General features: G+C 36.3%; 2 protein-coding genes across 2 annotated transcripts in view; both read left to right on the top strand.

Annotated features, from left to right (window-relative positions):
• The first annotated feature begins 12,493 nt into the window (after positions 1-12,493).
• LOC129280685 (uncharacterized) lies at positions 12,494-14,419 on the top strand. Its single transcript, XM_064103999.1, has 2 exons — positions 12,494-12,863; positions 14,340-14,419. Exons 1-2 carry the CDS (start codon positions 12,494-12,496, stop codon positions 14,417-14,419), a joined length of 450 nt encoding a protein of 149 aa, XP_063960069.1.
• A 3,326-nt stretch (positions 14,420-17,745) lies between these two features.
• Positions 17,746-25,531, top strand: part of LOC129260118 (nephrocystin-3-like) — a 41,604-nt gene continuing 33,818 nt past the window's right edge. Inside the window, exon 1 of the mRNA XM_054898172.2 lies at positions 17,746-17,899. The gene's annotated coding sequence lies outside the window, so the exon portion shown is untranslated. The remainder of the gene's footprint in view (positions 17,900-25,531) is intronic.

Genomic DNA, 25,531 nt, shown 5'->3' with positions numbered 1-25,531 from the left:
TAATGTAAATATCTTACATTTGTCAATGTTTTTCGAATCATATTTTACCTATCCTAACATTTACAAACTTTGCAGAAACGGCAACTTATTTGGGTTGTCTTGGATTTACAGATGATCTGTCACTGTTAGCTTTAAAAACTATCTTCTTTGGCGTTCAATTGTTTCTGCTATTCCACAGACAGTTAAAGCTCGTTGTTTCGAGGCGACATTTGTTTAAAAAGTTAGATATTTTTATAGTTTTTGGTAATAAAAATGTTTATATCAAAATTGTCAACCAAGATCATAAATATGATATTAAAAGAAAATAAATACCAAACCCCTACTTCTGAAATATATTAGAGATCAAGGTATGATATAAGTGAAGATGATTTTAGTTTTATTTATGAGTCGCCTTTTAAAGTTATTCCAGATACAAGAACAAGAATATTTCAATATAAAATAAATACAAGATGCCTACTAGTAAATGCAAAGTTAAAGAGAATGAAAGTTGTAGACGATGAGATGTGTTCTTTTTGTAAACAAGAACAGGAAACAATTGAACACCTGTTGGTAGAATGTTCGCATGCTCGAGATTTTTGGAATGAATTTCTAAGATGGTGGCATACTAAATTTAAAAAAGAAATTATCCAAGTAAAGGATGAAGAGATTTTATTCGGAATTAAAAACAAGCAAGATGTGTTATTGAATCATTGCCTTATTGTAGCAAAGAAAACTTTATATCTGTGTAGATATATTAATATCCTTCCTTGTTTTGACTTGTTTATCAGAAAATTAAAACAAGTGTACCAAACAGAAAAGTGTATTGCTTATAGGGACACTACTATGTATAGATTTTTTTTTAATGGAATCTATTAGATTTTGGGTAATGTAGACGAACAGACCTGTATTGCTTTTCTATGTTTCTTTTCTTTTCCCTTTGTTGTTTTTGTGCGGTGGTCCCAGGCGTTGGGACCACCGCCTATTTGCACTTGTATGATATGTATTGTGTATCCCCCAGTCTATTTAACTGTATGTGAATGGTCCATTTTTTTTAATGTGCGAATATAAAGATGATACTAAGTTTTATATTTAAAGGTCAAATCACTTATCAGCTCAACATATTTTGCAATGCCAAAATAATTATAATTTTTTTAAAAATATTAGACTCGCCATCTTGCTGCATGGTAGATTACTTACTTTCTTAATTACTTACTTACTTACATGTAGTTGCAGGATACTGCCCAACTCCCCTAAAAGGGGTTAAACGGGAAGTGGTAGGGTGCGCTGATGGTCGTTACGCGGAGGTGAGATGGTATTACTTAGTATTGATTTTGGCTTGTAAAGTACTTCTGGATTGTTACTTAAAATTTTGATTTGTCGACGATTGATTATTATAATTAGACTGGAATTTTTTTAATATGTTTCGTGACATGCTTGATATTTTTTCCTTCTGGTCCTACTTTTTGTGTGATTTTCATATATGAACTTTTATTGATATATATTCAGGGCCATGATCTTTACTTGAGGGGCGTCCATCATTTTCAAGCCTTTAATATTGTGCTTATGACTGTCACCTCCCCGGCCCCTCCCATGCAATGACTGTTATTTATTGTTATTATACCGTGAACAGTGGCGTAACAGGCGGGGGGCAGGGGGCAAGCTGCCCCCTTGGCAGATTTCACCGGGAAAATAAAAAAACGGGAAAGGAGAAAAGGGAGGGAGAAAGAAAGGGGAAGGAAAGGGGAAAAGGAAAGGAGGAAAGAGAAAGGGAAAAGTGAAAAGAAAAAGAAGATAAAAAAACAGATTTAACGGAAAAGGAAGGAAGGAAAGCGGGAAAAGGAACGAAAGAAGAACATTTGAGAAAGAACAAATCATCTCGAAAAAGGCCTATATGTAATGCAATAGCATGATGAGAAATAAGTTAAAAGATGACAAAATTGCAAATAGCGGGAAATGAAGTTAGAATGGAATTAGTCAAAAGCTAAATTGGAAAACGAAAAAAAGGGACAAGACATAAAAAACACTTAACACGACCGGGCTGCCGAGGATTGAAAATAAAGAGCGGGAAGAAAGATGGACTACATACTACATTGTGCTATAAGCTTGCTAAATTTTATGCAAATAAAATTACGCAGTAGGGGCTCTTCATCTATAACCTTCAAATGGCTCCATAACTTCCCCCTATAGGGACCCTCCCTACATTAAGCTTTACGTTCAATCACTGGCGTACAGGCGTGGGGGTGGGGGGGTCTTGGTTCCACACACAAGAGATAATAAAAGAAATTATAGGAGACAACGTATAATGAAATGAATGGAAACAATGAAATGTGTTATTTACTTAATATTATAATGGAAAAATCTATCACATAATTATAATTTAATTTCAATTGGCAATCTGTTTTTCCAGCTCGCTTTGCTCGCTGGCGACTTTTAACAAATATTCCCACATTGCTATGTTGTGCCCCTTCAAAATATTTGGTCATTACGCAACTGGGTTGAATAAATGTGTTGTGTAAAAGCTATATTCTGTATATACCCTCGATATTTGAATAAAAATAACGACAATCTGCTAGGTTTAAATGGCTTTGATATTAAAAAGTTCCGGGGGCTCTGCCCCGGACCCCAACCGCATAGTACTGTCGTATATGAGTATGGTAGGGTTGGGCCATGGCCCCAAAAAGTTCTACAACCAAGAACAAAAAACAAGGAGGAAAGGAAAGCAAAGGAAAAGTGTAGGAAATGATTTTTTTTTGAATATAATGACAAAACATATCTCAAAGTTAGATTCTCATGAAAAGGTGATTATTTTCTTACTCGCTTTGCTCGCTCAGGACTTGTATTAAGCAGCTTTTTTAGCACATCGGCGCCATACTGCGCCCCTTGTTGTTTTTTTTCTTTTTTTTTTACTCTTCACGCTACTGCCGCAAAGAATCCTGTTCACAATGACGTACAGACCATAAAAAAAAGGAATGGTAAGAGAGAAGATTGAAATATATTATTCTCTGGATACCACAAAATTTGATTTTTGTATTAAAAATGTCAAAATTTTTGCTCGCTCGGAACTTTAAAAAAAAAGATAAATTCTGCCCGATACGCGATATCTGGCCCTCTCAAAATTGTCGCCTCATTACACCATTGTTCATGGGTGTCGATCGGTATTCTTGGTTGGGGGGGATGATTGACACAAATGTTCTTGTGGATGGGGATCTTTTAACATTACCCCCCACTAAAATCACAAGTTAGGACATTTGGGAGTGGTTGATATGCATGGTGTTCTTGGAAATTCCTTCATTGTTGCAATGTACTGTACTTATATAATTTTTTTGAAAATTCAATTTGTGTTACAAGTAAGCCTATTCTAAACTCATCCGAAAGAAAAAATTGTCTGGACCATGTACAAAGTGATCTGTTTATTGAGCATGATGTATACAACTTCTCTCTTAAATCTAACCCGACTGGCAATATCTTTTTTCTTCTTAATGCATGATGATAAAATGCAGATTCGGACAAATTAAGACTTGCACAAATTACAAACTGTGTGGCTTCTCGTGCGCCATCGGGCTTACTGTCATTCCTTAGACGATTTTAACCCTGGATTTTAACATGTTTTAAATGCTTTATAAGTGCATGAAACAAAAACAAACATAAAAACAATCAAAACTCAACTGTCATGTTATGATATTTCTCCAACATTTTCTTGAACCATCAGTGTGTAATATCAGCTAATATAATGTGCTAAAATGAAATTTACGTACCGCATGAGTGTGCTCATATAGAATGCAAAACTGTCATCCCTTTCCAAACTCAAAAGAGATTTCTTTTCGCCAATATAAGAAAAAATCAATCAAGTTCAGTTTTTCAAGTCCATAACAATTACAAGAATAACATGGAAAAAAAATCCGATGTTCATATCCGAAGATACGCTTTAGAGAGAAATGAATGATTATTCTTTCTGAAACCATTAATTGATTTCACTCATTAAAAAATTGTTAAAATATGATCATATTATATTGAGCTCACTGAACCTCAATATTTTCATGAGAGGTATCTGATGGGGTCACATGATAAAATGTTTAATATTAATTACATCCGACCGCATACAACAAAAGCACCATACATATGAGCTACTGATCACCAAACGACCATTATGACTTTTTAAAAGTGAAATTTTTGCATTTGATATGGGCTCACTTTTTCATGACTATAGGCACCTCATTTCCACAGATAGGAAATGAGGACATCAATGCTCTCCTGCAAAATATTATTGACCAAAACTTATCGTTCAAGTCAAGGTATTTGGATATACAAGTAGGGGTGACTTTCGTTTTGTGCACATCTTCCTTTTGGTATATTTTCTTGTTCAAAGGTTTACTGAATGCCGAACTTAATATATATCAATACTACCATGACATACATCGGTAAAGTGTGTATAACCAGGCAAATAAATGAAGTGATTAGCCTCTACTCTATAGAAACGCCAAGGTATTTTTCTTTTTCTTTGAATTTTCTGGGAATGAATAAGAAAAAGGGTAAAATAGAACAACATCTGTTTCAGGTAGTCTCAATAATGTCCGAAAATCCGCAGTTGAGGCGTGTTTGAGTCATGGAGCTCCGAAGCCATGACTTCAGTCGTCGAAGAGCAGAAAAGCTCCTTTCACACGTGCTTGAGCTGACTGGACAAACCAACAATAGTCTCAGAAGAGCCTCGACCTGTGGGAAAAGGGCTCGCACCTCCGAATGCATCTTCTGGAAAGCGATCTTGGCATCATAAACAGTGCTACCTTTCCTGTTTTGGTTGAACATCTGCAGCTGTAACGAGACTGAACGAGAGGGGACCTTTTGTCAATTCTGGATACTGTTCGATGATTGCCTCTTGGTGCTCCTCAATCTTGCCAGTCACAAGAACGCGCTCGAGCTCAACATAAGTTGCCAGGTCTTTGTTTGACGCTACATCAAACCGTTCTTCCATCTCCCTCATCAGGTGGTCAAGGAAAAGAAAGTATTGCTGTCGGTAAAGCTCTTCAGGTTTGCTGTCATGGAAATCACTTGCTTGGCCTCCCAGCTTCCGAGGGCATTTCCTCTTTCTCGGCAGATCTAGGGGATCGAGACTATATGCCTCAATCTTGGCGGAAGCTCCTCGAAACACATCCTGGAAGTATTTGTCAGTCCTCCACAACTTCAGCTGCTCCAAGCAGATTTCTGAGGCTGCCATCATACTTGAAAAGCAAAAATGAAACATTAAATAAATATCTTTATCAAATGTGTCATCAAAATTACGCTGTGTTCTTTGATAAAGAATTAAAATGAACCAGTATAACACATATTTTTGATGTAGTTTAAATAAAGACTTGGCACAGCAATCCTGTCTGCTAGTAGCGTATCAGAAAAGATTCATAAATTTACCAGATACATTTGAAGACTGGGCTTGACAGGCACTTTTAAGCTGTTCAAGGACTGCTATTGGATTAGCCGCCATGGTCAGGGCCAGCAAAGTACCTCCTTTCTGAAATCTATCCAACAGTCCATTTGCCTTAGCTGCGCTGTCCGACGTGCTGGATGTTGACATCTCCTCCAGGCTCTCTACAACTGCTTCATAATTATCCAGAACTGATATGATGGCTGGAAGACGACAAAGCCACCTTGTTGGACAGAGGGGTATGATGGTTTTCCTGCCTGGTGGAACACAGCCTTCGTCACTATAGTCTGATCTGGTTCACTTGACCTAGATGCGATTTCTTGAAATATGACCTGTTGGAAAGAAAGGGATTATAAGTTTCTGACTCTTTGCATGTAGAAAATGATATCTATGTGACACCAAATATCTAAAAGAACAGATCCCTTTGTCTAGTTCCATATCGTTGTCACTATTATAAGGGTCTTGCTAAAAACTTCAAAGGAATAATGGAAAATGTGTATATATAATATATATATACATGTATATATATATATATATACATGTATATATATATATATATATATATATATATATATATATAGAAACAAAAAAAGACTTAATAGAAACGCCGTAAGGAGACATAATCTTCCAAATTTTCGGTCATAGACCTTCTTCAGGGATGAATTTATTAAATCCAAAACAGGTTGCATCATTTGGTGGTGATACCAACGCGCAATAAATATAATGCGCAACAACATAACTAACGCGACGACAGGTGCATTGTTAGATGATATTGTGACGTAATGAGTAAAGTCCAGGCAACTATTATGACGTAGAGTAAAAACGGCAAAAGAGTCTATCGATCCATCGGTAAAGAAAGAAAAGTTCACTTGGTCTCAGGCAACGAACGTAGAGGGCAGCAACACACAAGCGTGTTGCTCTAAGGAAGGTCAACTCCGCTCGAATTTTGTGACCACTTTAAAAAATAAGGTGGGGTTTTGGGAAATTTGTCGAGTTGATTTTTTTTTCATTTGTTAATTTCAAATATTTTTTAATGAACAATTATTAGATCGGTTATTCTGGGTATAAATATTAAAAATATTACTTTCATTTTTAAAGAAAATATTTAGCTTAAATAATCATGATTTTGACATTTTTCCTCATTTTGGAATATTAAGCCTGTAACGAGGATACCTCATATCTCTTATTTTCTTCTGCTGAATTTCGCTGCACCACTAATAAATGCATAGACAACCACCGTAATAATCGAGGTCATTTTTCTGGCCTGGGTGCGCCGAGTCTGGGCCGGTCGCGCAGCTAGCTAGTGACGTTGATGATGCGCCGGGGCTTCAGGCGACTCGTCATAGATCTAGCAACTTAGACAATGACGTCTAATTTGCCTGGCCTGATTTGAAGTGTAATGGCTTCAGGGCTGATGTTTATCAACGATGATTGTTCAAGGTTAGATTTCAAATTTTAAATGTCATTTGACTTTTAAGTCTATAAATCTTAAATAAAGGCGCTGTATCCCCGAAATCCGGGTCTAAATTTCAACTCTGAGTCCGAGACCATGGCATGGACGGCGAAAAAACAACCCATGCATCGGATGCATTGCATTGGCTGCGCGCTGCGCTGCAGCTGCACTGTGATGATGGGTTCAGCGAAGAGCTCAGAGAAAATAAGGTGGTTATATTCAATCCCGAAATGCTTTGCGAGTGGTCACAAAATCGTCTCGACGCAAATCACCTAATACAGCCGTCTGGTGAAATCGCTGATAACAACAATCACCGATTTGGTAATGATTTTAGTTTCCTGAAACTTATATTTGTAAAGTTTTAAATATCAAAGTATGTTTTTATATGTATGTATATTCCTCAACATATTTTTTAAGTTATCTTTGATATTGTTGTAGTCATATTCTTTCATATTCGTTTTTTGATCGCTACTAATTTGTTGTTGTATTTGATCGGCATTTGATTTCGTTGGCATGAACAATAAAATACGCGCGCAGCTCAGCTGCATGCGCGTATCGAGTTGACCTTCCTTATAGCAACACGCTTGTGTGTTGCTGCCCTCTACGTTCGTTGGTCTCAGGCATTGGGAAGGCGCGGAAAGACACATTCATTCCGTGGGGTGCGAGGGTCCCGAGCTTTGGTCCCGAGACTGTAGATCAGCTTCTCTTCTTTGAGTTTGCGATCCGTCTCACGGTCGCAAGGGATGGCAACGCATACCTGTAGATCGTTGATGAAATGTCCAGGTTGGTTGAAATGCGTTGCAACTGGAAGGCCAGGGGCGGTATTCTGAAAACGTTCTTATCTTAATTTTGTTCTTATCTACGTCACGTTCTCAAATTGGTATTCTGAAAACGTTCTTATCTTTTTCTTATCTTTTGTTCTTATCTTTTTCTTATCTTGCTTTCCATCCTATGCTGAGCGCGTAAATTTGTTACACGCGCATAATACAAAAGCGCGCTAAAAAGATAAGAACAAAATAAAGATAAGTGGTATTCTGAAAACCTTCTTATCTTTCATCTCTCTTATCTTTTACGATATTTATGATAATATTTAAGATAGCTAGAGGGTTATCACATCTCACGATGTTCGCGGTCTTTCTTGCTAAAAAAAGATGGCCACTGGTAATAACATGTATTCTTTCCATCCTTTCTTTTATCCACCCTTTATTTTGTTTTTCACCTTTTTTTCTATCCTTTTGTCTTTCTTTATCTATTTTCACTTTTTCTTCCTTTCTATCTGTCTATCTTCCTTTCTCTCATTCTTCATTTATATCTTTTGCTTTATTCTTTTGAATTTGTTAATCTCTTCCTTATTCTTATTTTACTTTGTTTCATTTATTCTTCATCTTTCTTCCTTTTTTATTTTCCCTTTTCGTTCTTTTTCTTTCTTTCTTTGAATTAACCTTTCTTTCGATTTCTTTCTTTAGTCTTTATTTTTGCTTTAATTTCTCTTTCATTGTTTCATTTTCCTTTTTTTCTCTCTTCATTCACCTTTTACATTTTTTATTCCTTCTTTTTCTCTTTCTTTTTTTTCTTTCACTCGTTTTTTCTGTTTTTTCAGTTCTTTATTCCTTCATTTTATCCCTTTAATCTTTTTTGTCATTTTTCGTTTTTTTCCTTTAAGTTTCTTTCTTTCCTTTTCTTCATTTAAGTTCTTTTTGCTTGCTTTCTTTCGTTAACTCTTTCATTATTTTCTGTTTTTTTCCTTTCATTTTTTTTAATTTCTGCTTCATTCTGACCCTTTTCTGTCTCCTTTCTAACCTACTTACTTTCTTTCTTCATGTTTTATTCTTTATTCGTGCCTGCCTTATTTACTTTTTTTTCTTTACTTACTTTCTTTCTTCCTTCCTCCCTCCCTCCCTCCCCTTTCTTTCTTTCTTTCTTTCTTTCTTTCTTTCTTTCTTTCTTTCTTTCTTTCTTTCTTTCTTTCTTTCTTTCTTTCTTTCTTTCTTTCTTTCTTTCTTTCTTTCTTTCTTTCTTTCCTTATTGTGCACGTGTCTCGAAATAATAATCAGTCATTGCGTATAAAATACCTATTTCGCGCAATGCGCCAGAAACAGTGTACGCGCAGTGCCCATGATATTCTCTTCATATAAGGAACGCTTCTATTGGTTAAACCGACAATATAAAGCGCATTTTGATTGGTAATATCCTAAAAATGGGCGTGTTGAAGATAAAAAGGAGGCAGTCCTTACAGAGATAAGAACGCGTTAAGAAGATTTTCAGAATACCGATTTGCAATGATTTTAGCGTCTTCTTATCTCAATGAGATAAGATAAAAGATAAGAACAAAGATAAAAACGTTTTCAGAATACCACCCCAGGTGTGTTAAGTCGGATCGAACGCAGGTGCTCTGTTACTCTGTCTGCTAGACGTCGTTTGGTCTCTCCAATATAAAGCTTAGAGCAGCGAGAGCATCGTATAGCATATACGACGTTTCTGGTGGTGCACTTGAAGGAGGCCTTGACGCGCCAAGTTCTTCTGGGTCCTTGGATGACATCTCCCCTCATGACGTAGGGACAGGTATTGCGTCTCGGCCTGCCGCATTGAGATGTGCCAGGTGCATCTGCGGGTTGATTAGGCGGCAATTTGGAGCGAACGAGATGGTCACGCAGAGAACGGTCTTTCCGATATGCCAGAAGTACGGGGTTGTCTCCAAAGATCTCCTTGCAAGAAGGAGATGACAGGAACAGCTTGGCGTTGTTTTTGATAGATCTTGTAATGAGTGCAGACGTGGAATGATAAGTCATCACTAGTGGAACTCGACGACTCTTGTTGTTGTTTATCTTCCCAGTCAAAGCTTCGTCCTGCGAGATCACACTAGATCTTTGAATGGAGTGCTGAATGAGTTCCTGAGGGTAGCCTCTCTTCACGAAGAAATCACCCATCTCGGCAGCCCGTTGTTTAAAACGAGCATCATCGCTGCAGATTCTACGTAGCCTGGTCATCTGGGAGTAGGGGATCGCCTTCTTACAAGCCGCTGGATGGGAGGAGTCATATTTCAAGTAGGAGTGAGAAGAAGTAGGTTTGTAGAAGACATCAGTTGAAAAACCTAAATCTTCGATAGAGATGGAGATGTCCAGGAAGTCCACACTGGTGCTCGAGATACAATGTGTGAACTTAAGGGATGGATGGTAGTTATTAGCATATGCGATGAAATCTTGAAGATCCTCCTCTGAGCCGGTGCTTATTCCAAGATAGTCGTATCTTGGAATAAGATACGACTAGATATATATATATATATATATATATATATATCTAGAATTTACATTTTCTTGAAGTTGATATATTGTTAGCCTACATTATGGGTTAATATCCATATACTTCTAAATTGCCCAGTTACCCCCATCATGACTTATCATGTCTAAATATTATAATTGTAGTTGGAATCCTATTTATTCAAACAATATTATCTCTGCTTTCTAAAATGAACACATTCCACTTACTTCGCCAAATGGTGTCATAGTTTTTGCAAATCGATGAAGAGTGGCCTTAAGGGGAAATGGGTTTTCTTAGTAGGCAGGTTTTTTTCAAAATATTTGATTCATACTATAGTGACTCTTTTCGAGTAACTTCTTCAATTTTATATTACAAATTCGGAAATTGAATCTAACCTTGTATCTTCCAGATCTCTTGAATAGAACTCCGAGGTCATTGCACCATTGGATGGCATCACGAATCGGCTGGCAAGCTGTCACAGCATGCTCGAGGACGAGATTCGCCATGTGGGAGGCACAGTGGAAATGAAGAGCAAGTGGTTGCTTTGACTTCACTTTTGCTTGGCATCCGTTGTGCTTTCCTTTCATATTTGCAGCGCCGCGCCGTCGTAAGTCTGTGCTCTGGGTGGGTATTCTGAAAAGTCTCGTAAGTTTCCACTTAAATATCCTCATAAGTTACCCATTTAATGGAGCGCTAATAGACCTCCAAATTCGTATTCTGAAAACTCTATTAGCGCTCAATTAACTCCCTTTAGGCCACTCCCCACTCAAACTGATTTGACCAATCAGACGCGCTCTTACAATGTAGAATCGTCTGCTTTACGCGCTGCGTCTTTCCCGTGTACAGACCATAGACCAACGAACGTAGAGGGCAGCAACACACAAGCGTGTTGCTCTAAGGAAGGTCAACTCCGCTCGAATTTTGTGACCACTTTAAAAAATAAGGTGGGGTTTTGGGAAATTTGTCGAGTTGATTTTTTTTCATTTGTTAATTTCAAATATTTTTTAATGAAAAATTATTAGATCGGTTATTCTAGGTATAAATATTAAAAATATTACTTTTATTTTTAAAGAAAATATTTAGCTTAAATAATCATGATTTTGACATTTTTCCTCATTTTGGAATATTAAGCCTGTGACGAGGATACCTCATATCTCTTATTTTCTTCTGCTGAATTTCGCTGCACCACTAATAAATGCATAGACAACCACCGTAATAATCGAGGTCATTTTTCTGGCCTGGGTGCGCCGAGTCTGGGCCGGTCGCGCAGCTAGCTAGTGACGTTGATGATGCGCTGGGGCTTCAGGCGACTCGTCATAGATCTAGTAACTTAGACAATGACGTCTAATTTGCCTGGCCTGATTTGAAGTGTAATGGCTTCAGCGCTGATGTTTATCAACGATGATTGTTCAAGGTTAGATTTCAAATTTTAAATGTCATTTGACTTTTAAGTCTATAAATCTGAAATAAAGGCGCTGTATCCCCGAAATCCGGGTCTAAATTTCAACTCTGAGTCCGAGACCATGGCATGGACGGCGAAAAAACAACCCATGCATCGGATGCATTGCATTGGCTGCGCGCTGCGCTGCAGCTGCACTGATGATGGGTTCAGCGAAGAGCTCAGAGAAAATAAGGTGGTTATATTCAATCCCGAAATGCTTTGCGAGTGGTCACAAAATCGTCTCGACGAAAATCACCTAATACAGCCGTCTGGTGAAATCGCTGATAACAACAATCACCGATTTGGTAATGATTTTAGTTTCCTGAAACTTATATTTGTAAAGTTTTAAATATCAAAGTATGTTTTTATATGTATGTATATTCCTCAACATATTTTTTAAGTTATCTTTGATATTGTTGTAGTCATATTCTTTCATATTCGTTTTTTGATCGCTACTAATTTGTTGTTGTATTGGATCGGCATTTGATTTCGTTGGCATGAACAATAAAATACGCGCGCAGCTCAGCTGCATGCGCGTATCGAGTTGACCTTCCTTATAGCAACACGCTTGTGTGTTGCTGCCCTCTACGTTCGTTGCCATAGACTAATACAGACACCGCGGTGCGGCTACCCTGCTGTTGTTGTACTGTGTACAAAACGCGTAGAACAACATACACGAGTATTATCTATTACACTCACGGGTATGACCTATCGTCATCTCTCTCTTCTTTCCGCCGCATTCTCCGTCGACTTACACAGTGTTTCAAGAAAAAACTTCTTTTACACGGTGTCGATCACAGTTATGCCGAAGGCAAAATCAGTGAAAACCAACAGGAGAAGTGAGAATTTCACTCAAGATGAGATTGATATCCTAATCAGAGAGTGCATATCAAGAAAAGGGACTCTTTGTGACCCTCTTAGTCTTAGTGCAAATTTGACACACAATATGAAAATGCAAGCTTGGAAAAATATTTCAGAGGCGGTTAGCTACGCTGCAGGAAACCAGCGATCCGTCGAGGAGCTAAGGGTTAAACTTAGCAACCTAAAATCCTCTGTCAAGAAAGCCTACAACCACTGGAAGAGATTGATGGGGGGTACTGGAGGTGGACCACCACCCGCTCCTCTCGAGCAGTGGCAAGAGTTGTTAATCGATTTCATAGGTCAGGAAGCGCTTGATGGAGTGTTAGGTGGAGTCGAGACACCGACAGGGTTCTCAGAGATGGCAGCAGACACTTCAAGTTCAAATAAAGCATGTGAATTAGGGGCCCTTACGACTTTAGCCAGCCTAGCAACGGGCAGAAAGAAGATATCATATGGTAAGTTACTCAACCGTAAATCTAAATACATTGTATTTTATGGCTTAAAAATGTAAGGAAAACTCATCATTCAAAATGGTGTCTAAAGTGGTTTCCTGATTATGTAACATATTTATTATATTTTGCGGGGTGCGGAAAGAACGATGAGAGAGTTGATAAGAATGGAGGGGAATATATCTTAGAGGGCGGGTAGAAATAAAGTGGGTGAAATTCCTCGATGAGACAATAAAACCACGGATGGGAGCCTCCGTGCTCCTTCTTAACAGACATTCACTGAAATCCTAACGTAGTAACGGATGCATGTCCCCCCCCCCAAAAAAAAAAAAGACAGACAGAAAAGAAAGGAATAAGAAAAGAAAGAACGAGAGGGGGAAGGGAAGATGAAAAAGAGAGAAAAGGTGAAGGAAGAGAAAGGAGGGGAATAAGAAAAAGTAGGAGCTGAAAAAATTGAAGGGAGAGGATAAAAGGAAAAGGAGATGGCAGATGGGAAAGAAAAGAAAGGGGATAAAAAAAGATAGAGGAAAGGAGAAGGATAACAAGAGAGGGAGAGGAGAAAAGAAAAAGATAAGAAAATGAAAGAAAATAAAATAAAAGAAAGGGAGAGGGGAAAGAAAAGAGTGTGGAGGGAGAGGAGAGGGGAAGAGAGAGAAAAGTAGAAGAGAGAAAAGCAAGGGGAAGAAAGGGAAAAATAGATATAGGAGAGGGGAGAGTAAAAGAAAATTTTATATAGTTACATAAAAATTTAAAATATTCTTTTTATTTTCCAAGTCTCCCCCTCATCTTATATTCACTCGTCTTCCTCCTCTTCTTTTTCTCTTTTCTTTTCCCCTCCTCTTTCCCCCTTTTTTCTTTCTTTCCTTTCCTTTTCTTTTTTTTGCTCCGCCAATAGGGGGGGGGGGTCCCGGGCTCCTCGCCCCCCCTGGATCCGCATATGACTCACTATTTGTTTTTTGTTTTTGTTTGAATAATACAATATTTCAATTTTTACAGATTTGACAATTAAGGACCAACCTCACTTGACCATAAACTATTAAAATAATGGTAATTCCACATGTTCAGGGGGAAATAAAACTCTCTTTCACTTGACAAGGAGGAGAAAATGAGAATATTTCATATTTCATGTAATAAAATGCAAAAGAAATAGTGAATGGGTGACGTCATCAGTCTCCTCGTCTGCATACTAGCCAGTATGTGCATATAACTGTTTTGTGAAATTAAGCAAAACTTTAAAATATCATAACTTTCTTATTTTAGATCCGATTTTGATGAAATTTTCAGTGTTTTGCTTGTTGGATTTTTCTCCTTTTTTCAAATCAACTTTTTGTTGGGATAGACTTGTCCTTTAACCAAATGATGTGTAATGGTAAAACCGACGACCCGTGACATAACAATAAAATATTGCTGTACTTGTTAAGTGGTTCATTTAAGGGAATACTTGCCAAGAGTATCGTTTTGTTTCCAATAATTTTTAATTAGGCAAGGGAGGAATGAATGAAGACAGAAAGATGAAAGGAAGAATGCAAAGGAAGGGAGTGTTGAAAGAAGGAATTGAATGAAAGAGAAAGGGTTGAAGAAGCCACAAAAACAAAGAGATGGAAGGATATATAGATTGCATGAAGTAAGTGAATAAATCAATTCAAAAAGGTACGAAGTAAAAAAGAAACAAAGAAATAAAAAAAATAAAGGGAGAAACAAAAATATTACTTAGTGTGAAGACAGTTTCATTGATTTTGGGGGAATATTTTGATATGGCATAAAGTTGAGACCATAGTAAAATTCGGGTTAATGCCCACCCTGTGTGCTATCCTAGAAAGCTCTATACATTTTGTATATTTTGTACATCTTTCCAATATGGATCGTTGTGAGATAGTGAGCTTTATATGGAATTGATTAACAAACGCACCCATCACGCAATCAAACATGATCAAATAATAATGATGATAAAAAGTATTTACAAAAATCATATATACCCAGTTATTGTATCCGGACGATCAATTTTAGAAAGTCATTTGGAAATATTTACAAGCGAATTGAAGTTTCATCAAGTTTTTAGTACAAAATGTTAGGAAATATTATCGATAACAAAAAAAGAAGATGATTACAACTATTGAATTAACATTTTTAGTGTAATCCAAAGACAAAAAAAGAAGGCTTCAAAAATATAAAGTGTCCGGACATCCGCCCCCTCCCATATCCTACACTTTTTTTAATTATTATTTATACGGTAGTCCGTTTCGTTTGTTTGAATGTATAGGCCTATATGCCCGGAATACCTTTTCTTAGTTTCAGAGAAATATGCTTAAAATGATCGGGAAAAAAAATATATCCGTACCCAATAACCATCCTGGTGGCATCCTTCCCATCCTGAAATCATTCAGAACATTGCTTGTTTCCCATATGTAGGAATCATGAGAAGACCCTGGCCATTTTGCCACAACGTTAACAAATCTCATTTTAGAATCCACGATTCCTTGGACATTAATTGAATGACGATTCTTGCGGTTGACGTATATGTTCTCGTTCTCTCGAGGTGCACGAATGTAAACATGTGTACAATCAATACATCCAATTGTATTGGGCATTCCAGCAATTGCTGCAAAGTTTGATTTGCTTGTTGCGGTTGGTTCTAAAGTAAAATTGATGAAATCAGAAGCCTTGCGGGTGATTGCATCGGTAACAGCCGCAACAGCCCTACTTTGGGAAGGCTGACTGATCCCAGCAACGTCCCCTACAACGTTTTGAAAACTGCCACTAGCGAAAAAACGCAGCGCTGCTGCCACCTTTAGTTCTACTGACAGCACTCTTCCATTTTCCTGTCTACGTTCAAATACTTCGTCATTACGGATGTAGTCACACAACCACTCATATTCTTCATAATTCAGCCTATAATTCTTTCGAAAATCAGAACGATTCATTTCTCCAGGCAATATCTGTCTACATTATGATAGCGATTCCGGTATGCCATGCTGTGGTCATTGAGGTCAAAGAGAAAAACAGCCATTTTGATTTTTGATGATTTCAATTTAAAAGACCTTAAAGCACAATTATCTCCTTCCAATGAAAATATAGTTAATTGAGCGCTATGAGACTTTTCAGAATACCAAAAGTCTCTGAACTACTCAATTAAGTCTTCGCGCGGTCATAACGCGTACTATTGCAAGTGCGCGCAACGCAACCCTGCCAAATAAGGAAAGGGGCACTTAAGGACGTTCCACAGTTATATTTGTGCGCATTATGATCTGCGCATAGTTTACACGCTGCGCGCTGACGTCACAATGGATGAACAGGTGATTAATTAGCTGCGGGTATGAGCTGATTTTTCTCATCTTCTGCACTTTAATTGCAGATCCGATGCGTTATTTCATGAAGCTAAAAAATGAATTATTTCATGGACCATTCAAAAAAATATTATCTACAATTTCAAAATACTTTACTCTGCAGTGCTGCCAAGAATCACATATATTACCCCGAGTTTGAATAAATGGTAGAGTGGTTTTGATATTTTCTTCACATAGATACTAAGCATTCGGCCCATTTTTTGTGTTTTAAAAAGCACATTTGCTCTAATAAAAATGCTGATAGTTTAAAAACAAGCACATGAACCCCTATTTTTTAATGTTTGTACCTCTTAGGTATACCTTCCTCTACAACTCTGCAAATTTTGGTGAAAATGACATGGATTTTGAATAAAGTGCAGCATTTATTGTACGTTTGTAGTTTGTTACTGAAATTTTACATTTTTTAGATTGGGATTTTGTTAACTTTTACGCCATTTTTAAGAACTGACAGTGCTGTTAAACTTAATATTGCAAACAAATAGCACTATTAATAAATTCTCCATTCTAACGATACAATTATTAACTCTCTTGCGAAATTTGATGACTTTTTCATGTATTTTGACTGAGTAATGGAGGTTTAAACTCATTGTAGTAATCTTGGGCGGTCTAAAAATGCCAAATTCTTTTGAAAGCGCAATTCTTAAGAACATCAATGTGGGTGAACTTTGAAGCTCTATAGCAAAAAATCAAGCACATGGACCTATGTTAATTTTTGCATATTTCGAATATTAAGGTTCTAAAGTATTTATGTGCAAAGTTTGGTGAAAATGACATGGATTTCACTTTAACTGTGGAACGTCCTTAAGTGACTCTTCAGAATACCAAAATGCTAATTGAGCGCTAATTGAGCTTTCAGAATACCGCCCCTGAGATTTCGGGGGTTCAACTGAAGACGCGTCATGACATCAAATATCATGTTTGCAATGGTTTCGCTGCAGGTATCAGGGATGTTGTACAAACCCACAAAACTCTCTTGAACATCAAAGTTTGTGTCAATGTGTCTGAAGCAAATTGCTTCCTGCTCCATTCCTGAAACATCCTGTGTGCCATCAATCATGTTTCCATATATGCCATGCTCTCCAATGTTCTTAACAACTTCTCGGCCTATACTTTGTGTGCAATGATTTGAATGATCTTTTCCTGGGATGTTGGAGAAGTAAATTTCTTTTCATCTTGAACCTCCACCCATCTGTTTAAAAGTCCTGGAAAAGAATGTTTTTACTTAATAACAATATACACAAATTGCGAGGGAAACAAACTGATTGATGGCATACTTTAATCATCATGATCATCACTATAATCATCATGATCAAACTTTTCATTTTTTCATCATCATTATTATAATTTTTCTACCCTAAATTATTGAAGGGGATGATAATACAGGCCATCCCCCCCCCCCCCCACTTGAAATATTGGGGGGATATATCCCCCACCCCCTGATCGACACCCATGCGCCTGTTCATACCATTTATATAGGGCCTTGCGCTGTAGTGTTCTATACAGGGACACTATTGCGCTGGGGGTATACTGCCCTCTTGTGACATGCGGTAGTTTTTTTCAGAAAGTTAATGTTTGTTGCTGATCGGACCCGTCACTCGGCCTCGGGATCGGAGTCAAGAAAAAGGCAGATGAATGAATGGAAAGCTGAAAAGAAATCTCGTCGTGTCAACGTTTAAACAATTGCAGCTACATGTCGAGGTAAGAATGAGTTCTTGCTGGCAAGTCAGTATGTAAGCAAATTAGTATAGACATCTATCTCTGGATGTTTTGGTAGGTTGTTATGTTACTTAGCATGGTCCTACTCCTAGTCCCTTGTGCTATTTTCTGTGTGTGCTGTCTTATTCTTCCAGAGACAGATAATATTATTATTAATAAGTGTAGACCAAAAGCTTCAGTCTCTGTATTTTGGTTGTTCCGCTGAACTGCGTTGGCTTACTCACCAATACATAGAGCTTGGAGGCCCGTACGTATAACGTATTAGCAATACTATACTATTACTAGCAGTAACGTTAGATCTAACATTCGGCGGAAAACTGATTTTCCGATCATTTTTTTGTACATAAAATGTCACATTATGAAAAAGAAATCACATCCATATTTAAGAAAAAATGTTTAAAATTCAGAAATATCGTACCTTAGACCGCAGTTACCGCTAATTCCTTTCAAATGATGATCGAAACATCGTCATCTTCGATCCTTTCGTTGGTCTGTAAGTTGCCACCTTTGATGACGTCATCATCCTTACAGACGTATTTACCAGTCGCTATATATCGCGATTTGTGCTGCTGCTTTGCGCTTGTAGATGTGCGTGCGTTCGGAACTCGCATTGATTGGCCAGGATATCGAAAATTTAATCGGAAAGCCTTGATAAAAGCACAACTCGTTGAGGGCTGGGCGTTGTGGCGTGCGCCTGTAATCCAAGCTATGCGGGGAAGTTACAAATTGATGCAGAGGTTCGAGCCCTGGTCACGTCTTTCGGATGGTGACGTTAAAGGTCGGTCCCAGACGTAAATAATCATATCTGATTGATACACGTCTGACAAAACTCAAATACACACACACACACACACGCCATTTTTTCCTCTCCGGCAGAAAATTAAAAAAATAAGGAATAACCCGGGGAATAACTCATCGATAACGTATATTTTCGATATTTTATAGAACTTACATTGTATCAAAAGAAAGATTAGAGTCTAACGAAAATAGTGGGCCTTCGTGTTCAAGATAATATAATGTCATTTAGAATCTAAAAGAAATTAAAATCTGGACAAAACCGGTCCTCCGAATTGCTGACCAGATTTCACATGCAGGCTCGCACTAACACACTACCGTCGGTGAATGGGGATTATAGTAAAATGTCAGAAATTGTTGAATAAATCCCCAGAAACAATGTTTTTTTATTCATAATCACAAATAAATTCTTATTTATTTGTTGACCGATTTTGATTTTTTTGTTCCATCTGAGAGCTACATTTATGCTAATAATGATTCACAGAAAATGCCCTTCTTTATGTTATTGACCAATTTGGATTTTTTTTGTTCCATCTGGTAGAGCTGCATGAGGTTCACCAAACTTGTACACAGAATATTTTTACTAAAAAATTACTTATGCTAATTTATGCAAATTTTATTCATAATCTCAAATAAATTCTTATTTATTTGTTGACCGATTTTGATTTTTTTTGTTCCATCTGCGAGCTATGACATTCAACAAGATTCTAGACAGAATTTTCGAAATTTTGACTAGAAAATTATTTATGCTTATAAATCTATATGAAATTTATTCATAAATCACAAAAAATGCTTCTTCTCTATCATTTCACTAATTTCAATTTTGTTTCCTCAATTTATGTCACCAATGTAATTCCCTACAGTGTCAACTGGGCTGAAATTGAAAATTTTGTTTAATTACTTGCGAGATGCCGGATGAACTCCACATCTTTAATGTGCTAGTTTGTACATGAAATATCAGGATTTAAAAAAAGAAATTACATCCAACTTGACAAGAAAACATAAAGAAAATTAAGAAATTTTGTACCTTAGACCGCAGTTACTGCTAATTCCTTTCCAAAGATGATGAAAACATAGTCATCCTCGATCCTTTTGTTGGTCATCGTAATTTGCCACCTTGTTATCATCCTTACAGACGTCTTTACCAGTCGCCATACATATATATTGCGATTTGTGCCACTGTGCTTGTCTTCATATTGCTAATTGTGGATGCGTGCGTTTGGAACTTGTCGCTTGCATTGATTTGCCCAGGATATCAAAAATTTAATCGGAAAGCCTTGATAAAAGCACAACTCGTTGAGGGCTGCCATTTTTTCCTCTCCGGCAGAAAATTAAAAAAATAAGGAATAACCCGGGGAATAACTCATCGATAACGTATATTTTCGATATTTTATAGAACTTATATTGTATCAAAAGAAATATTAGAGTCTAACGAAAATAGTAGGCCTTCGTGTTCAAGATAATATAATGTCATTTAGAATCTAAAAGAAATTAAAATCTGGACAAAACCGGTTCTCCGAATTGCTGACCAGATTTCACATGCAGGCTCGCACTAACACACTACCGTCGGTGAATGGGGATTATAGTAAAATGTCAGAAATTGTTGAATAAATCCCCAGAAACAATGTTTTTTTATTCATAATCACAAATAAATTCTTATTTATTTGTTGACCGATTTTGATTTTTTTGTTCCATCTGAGAGCTACATTTATGCTAATAATGATTCACAGAAAATGCCCTTCTTTATTTTATTTACCAATTTGGATTTTTTTGTTCCATCTGGTAGAGCTGCATGAGGTTCACCAAACTTGTACACAGAATATTTTTACTAAAAAATTACTTATGCTAATTTATGCAAATTTTATTCATAATCTCAAATAAATTCTTATTTATTTGTTGACCGATTTTGATTTTTTTTGTTCCATCTGAGAGCTATGACGTTCACCAAGATTCTAGACAGAATTTTCGAAATTTTGACTAGAAAATTATTTATGCTTATAAATCTATATGAAATTTATTCATAAATCACAAAAAATGCTTCTTCTCTATCATTTCACTAATTTCAATTTTGTTTCCTCAATTTATGTCACCAATGTAATTCCCTACAGTGTCAACTGGGCTGAAATTGAAAATTTTGTTTAATTACTTGCGAGATGCCGGATGAACTCCACATCTTTAATGTGCTAGTTTGTACATGAAATATCAGGATTTAAAAAAAGAAATTACATCCAACTTGACAAGAAAACATTAAGAAAATTAAGAAATTTTGTACCTTAGACCGCAGTTACTGCTAATTCCTTTCCAAAGATGATGAAAACATAGTCATCCTCGATCCTTTTGTTGGTCATCGTAATTTGCCACCTTGTTATCATCCTTACAGACGTCTTTACCAGTCGCCATACATATATATTGCGATTTGTGCCACTGTGCTTGTCTTCATATTGCTAATTGTGGATGCGTGCGTTTGGAACTTGTCGCTTGCATTGATTTGCCCAGGATATCAAAAATTTAATCGGAAAGCCTTGATAAAAGCACAACTCGTTGAGGGCTGCCATTTTTTCCTCTCCGGCAGAAAATTAAAAAAATAAGGAATAACCTGGGGAATAACTCATCGATAACGTATATTTTCGATATTTTATAGAACTTACATTGTATCAAAAGAAATATTAGAGTCTAAAGAAAATAGTGGGCCTTCGTGTTCAAGATAATATAATGTCATTTAGAATCTAAAAGAAATTAAAATCTGGACAAAACCGGTCCTCCGAATTGCTGACCAGATTTCACATGCAGGCTCGCACTAACACACTACCGTCGGTGAATGGGGATTATAGTAAAATGTCAGAAATTGTTGAATAAATCCCCAGAAACAATGTTTTTTTATTCATAATCACAAATAAATTCTTATTTATTTGTTGACCGATTTTGATTTTTTTGTTCCATCTGAGAGCTACATTTATGCTAATAATGATTCACAGAAAATGCCCTTCTTTATGTTATTGACCAATTTTGATTTTTTTGTTCCATCTGGTAGAGCTGCATGAGGTTCACCAAACTTGTACACAGAATATTTTTACTAAAAAATTACTTATGCTAATTTATGCAAATTTTATTCATAATCTCAAATAAATTCTTATTTATTTGTTGACCGATTTTGATTTTTTTTTGTTCCATCTGAGAGCTATGACGTTCACCAAGATTCTAGACAGAATTTTCGAAATTTTGACTAGAAAATTATTTATGCTTATAAATCTATATGAAATTTATTCATAAATCACAAAAAATGCTTCTTCTCTATCATTTCACTAATTTCAATTTTGTTTCCTCAATTTATGTCACCAATGTAATTCCCTACAGTGTCAACTGGGCTGAAATTGAAAATTTTGTTTAATTACTTGCGAGATGCCGGATGAACTCCACATCTTTAATGTGCTAGTTTGTACATGAAATATCAGGATTTAAAAAAGAAATTACATCCAACTTGACAAGAAAACATAAAGAAAATTAAGAAATTTTGTACCTTAGACCGCAGTTACTGCTAATTCCTTTCCAAAGATGATGAAAACATAGTCATCCTCGATCCTTTTGTTGGTCATCGTAATTTGCCACCTTGTTATCATCCTTACAGACGTCTTTACCAGTCGCCATACATATATATTGCGATTTGTGCCACTGTGCTTGTCTTCATATTGCTAATTGTGGATGCGTGCGTTTGGAACTTGTCGCTTGCATTGATTTGCCCAGGATATCAAAAATTCTAATTGGAAAGCTTTGATAAAAGCCTAACTTAACGAACGTAGAACGAACAGAAAAAAAGAAAAGGAAAAAAAAAAAAGAGGTAGAAAAAAAGAAGAAAAAGAAAAGAAAAAAGAAAAAAAGAAAGATGAACAGAAAAGAAAACAGAAGGAGAAAAAATGGGGGAAAATGAGAAGGAAAATAGGAAAGTAAAAAAAAAAAAAGAAAGGATGAAAGGAAAGATGCTTTTCATCCTCTCAAAGAAGGCTCCAAATTAAAGCAGTGGCAAAAATAGTAATTTTTTGACTGGTTGCCAACACACCACAAGACAGAAAAAGAAGAAGAAGAGGGCGGCTACACACGGCTGCCAAATTGCATCTCCAGTGAAAATTTTTAACAAGTAAGAAATAAATAATCAGTATATTTTTTGTATTTTATTTGAAAATTAATAGTATCAAGAGAAAGCTTAGAATCTAAAGAAAAATGTGGGCCATCGTTAAAGCTGATTTTCTGTCATTTAGACCCCCCCCCCAAAAAAAAAAAAAAAAAAAATCTAGACAATACACTACAGGCCCGAATTGGGTGATATGATTACACCTGCAGGCTCGCACTAACGTACTACTGATGGTGAATGGAGATTGACAGTGAAATGTCAGAAATGGTTCAAGAAATCCCCAGAAACGACGGTTATACCTGTCCATGCTTCAAGATGATGAAGATAAACGTACTGGTTTTGTGTGTAGAACCTAAGAGGGGAACTTATCACATACAATTATTTATTATTAAAAGCTCTTGTTTTTGAAGTGCAGGTGCGCATGTAATATTATACATGTGTAAGTAAAACATTGTTTATTTTGGTAGGTAGGATTTTAGAAAGCTCTTTATTTGTCATAAAAAATACACCAACATAATCCTCAACACCAAAAACTTAATGAAACTTACATGTACTTAAAAGTTACAGAAATGTCATATTTCTGTAGCAAAATAGCTCACATGTTTATGTGTCAAAAAATACATAGACGAAATTGGTTCTCGCTCAGCTTTATGTCGGACGCATACTCATCTTGTGTGAAAACGTCTCAGCACGCTAGCGTAAATCCATGAAATTAATAATGCAAGCCTATATCAACATGGCTCCAGTATGCATGGTGTGCTGCACTAGGCTTGCATTTCACGGCCACACACGGAAACTTCAACAATTCAAGTTGCGAAAATGATCAATAAATTGGTTTGTCATCCCACCTTAACCCCTTAAAATGAGAAAAGAATGTGGCAAAACTTGAAAATAGCGTAGATCAAAATCTTTGATTTATTGACAGATATGGGCTCATTTTGAGTGGATTACGTTGGATTTTGAAGCTAAATTTGGTATCAGAATCCAGCTTAAATCCAGCCGGTTACAATGCCGCTGCATTTACCACACAGGAGTGCAATCAAGGAGGGGAAAAAAAGTATTCTTCCTCCCTGTCATACATGTACTGCATCACGGAAGCGATATCGGCAGCAGGGAATTGAAAATTGGGCCAACGCACACACACAAATTTTGAGCACATCCCCGGCAGTGCCATCTAGCGCTCATTGCCAAGCCTACTTATGGTGTTTTCTTCTGCCGACCTGACTCATATTTCATGCTTAAACTCATTAAAATACGGTCAGAAACTTCCACTGTTCCCACTCACAGTAATCTGCGAAAAATTTCATAATGATAATGACTGGATCTACAGCATACACAAGCAATCAGGGTTGTAATAAAAAACGTTTTTTATTAAAAAAAACAAATAAAACGTTTTTTATTGTTTTAAAACGTTTTAAATCGTTTTAAAACGTTTTTTTCCAACGAACGATGTAATTTTCCTGTAAATCAATTAAATTATACAATTAATACAATATGATTTAAGCTCATGATGTTTTAATTACATTTTTGGAGTATTAAGAGATGACTACAATTTTTGTTACTGAATTTTCAACAAAAAAGTTCATATTTTTCCCAAAATTACTAAATCAAGGAAATTGAATGCCAAAAAATTAAGTTGACATTTTATAAGTTTATTCCTCATACATGTAGTCTCAGGTTTTTTTTAGTCTTATCAATCTATAGGGGTGAGAAGAAGTTGCACTATGTAAGAAATCAACATAATCTATAGACTATAGGCTTTCAAAGCTTAATTTCATTTACTCAATATGCTTTATTTCATTTGTATCAATTATACAAATTTTAAGTAATAATAATGATAATAATAGTCCGCTTTTATATAGCGCTTAATACATTGGAACGACGTGTCTAAGCGCTTTACAGATATATTATTAACCCAGTCATCGGATTCAATCAGTCATTCCCGCACACAATGTATGCACATCCTCCACTCCCTGAGTATTATTCCAGTCAGTTGCTAGTGAGGCGCACACAGTACTGGACAAGCTACAATGACTTTCACGTCCTACCGGGTACCCACAAGTGCATGAAATATAAGTTTGGGTTTAAATCTATAAATATTAGGCCCTTGAACTGCTTATTTCTTTAATTGAGGAATTTTAATCAAATTGTTTTTTTCAATGTTTGTTTTAACTGTTTTTTTTTTAAATTTCTTATGTACAGTTTTGTGGTTACTTTTGGGTTTTTTTTATCGTTTTTTAATGGAAATTATTGGCAATAATTTTCCAATCATTAACAAAAAGTACAAATATTGATACAGATAAAATGTTGGCGAAAAATTTGCATTGGCTTTACTTGTGTAATATCATGGAGCTATCAATGTGTTGATAGCTCCATGGTAATATCATAACCGCATATCCATGCATGTATCCAAAAAATAGTCTTGAACAATATGGCGTGGCCCTGCAGTTCTTATGGATTTATCATAGAAATTTTTAAGGGGGCCATTACAGTCCCCTGGGATTGTTAGGGTTAAAGGTCAAATCCACCCCAGAAAAATGCTGATTTGAATCAGTAGAGAAAATTCAAACAAGCATAATGCTGAAAATTTCATCGAAATCGGATGTAAAATAAGAAAGTTATGACATTTTAAAGTTTCGCTTATTTTTCACAAAACATTTATAACAACTCAGTGATGTGCAAATGAGGGAGTT

The sequence above is a fragment of the Lytechinus pictus genome, chromosome 1, assembly GCF_037042905.1.
Source record: "Lytechinus pictus isolate F3 Inbred chromosome 1, Lp3.0, whole genome shotgun sequence".
In the NCBI taxonomy this organism is placed as follows: domain Eukaryota; kingdom Metazoa; phylum Echinodermata; class Echinoidea; order Temnopleuroida; family Toxopneustidae; genus Lytechinus; species Lytechinus pictus.
This window is presented reverse-complemented; position numbering and strand designations above follow the sequence as displayed.

Excerpts from the sequence above, each read along its gene's own strand:
- LOC129280685 (XM_064103999.1), top strand. The coding sequence starts at position 12,494 with ATGAAAATGCAAGCTTGGAAAAATATTTCAGAGGCGGTTAGCTACGCT. Across the intron at positions 12,864-14,339 it reads CAGAAAGAAGATATCATATG|GCAAGGGAGGAATGAATGAA; the intron begins GTAAGTTACTCA and ends ATTTTTAATTAG.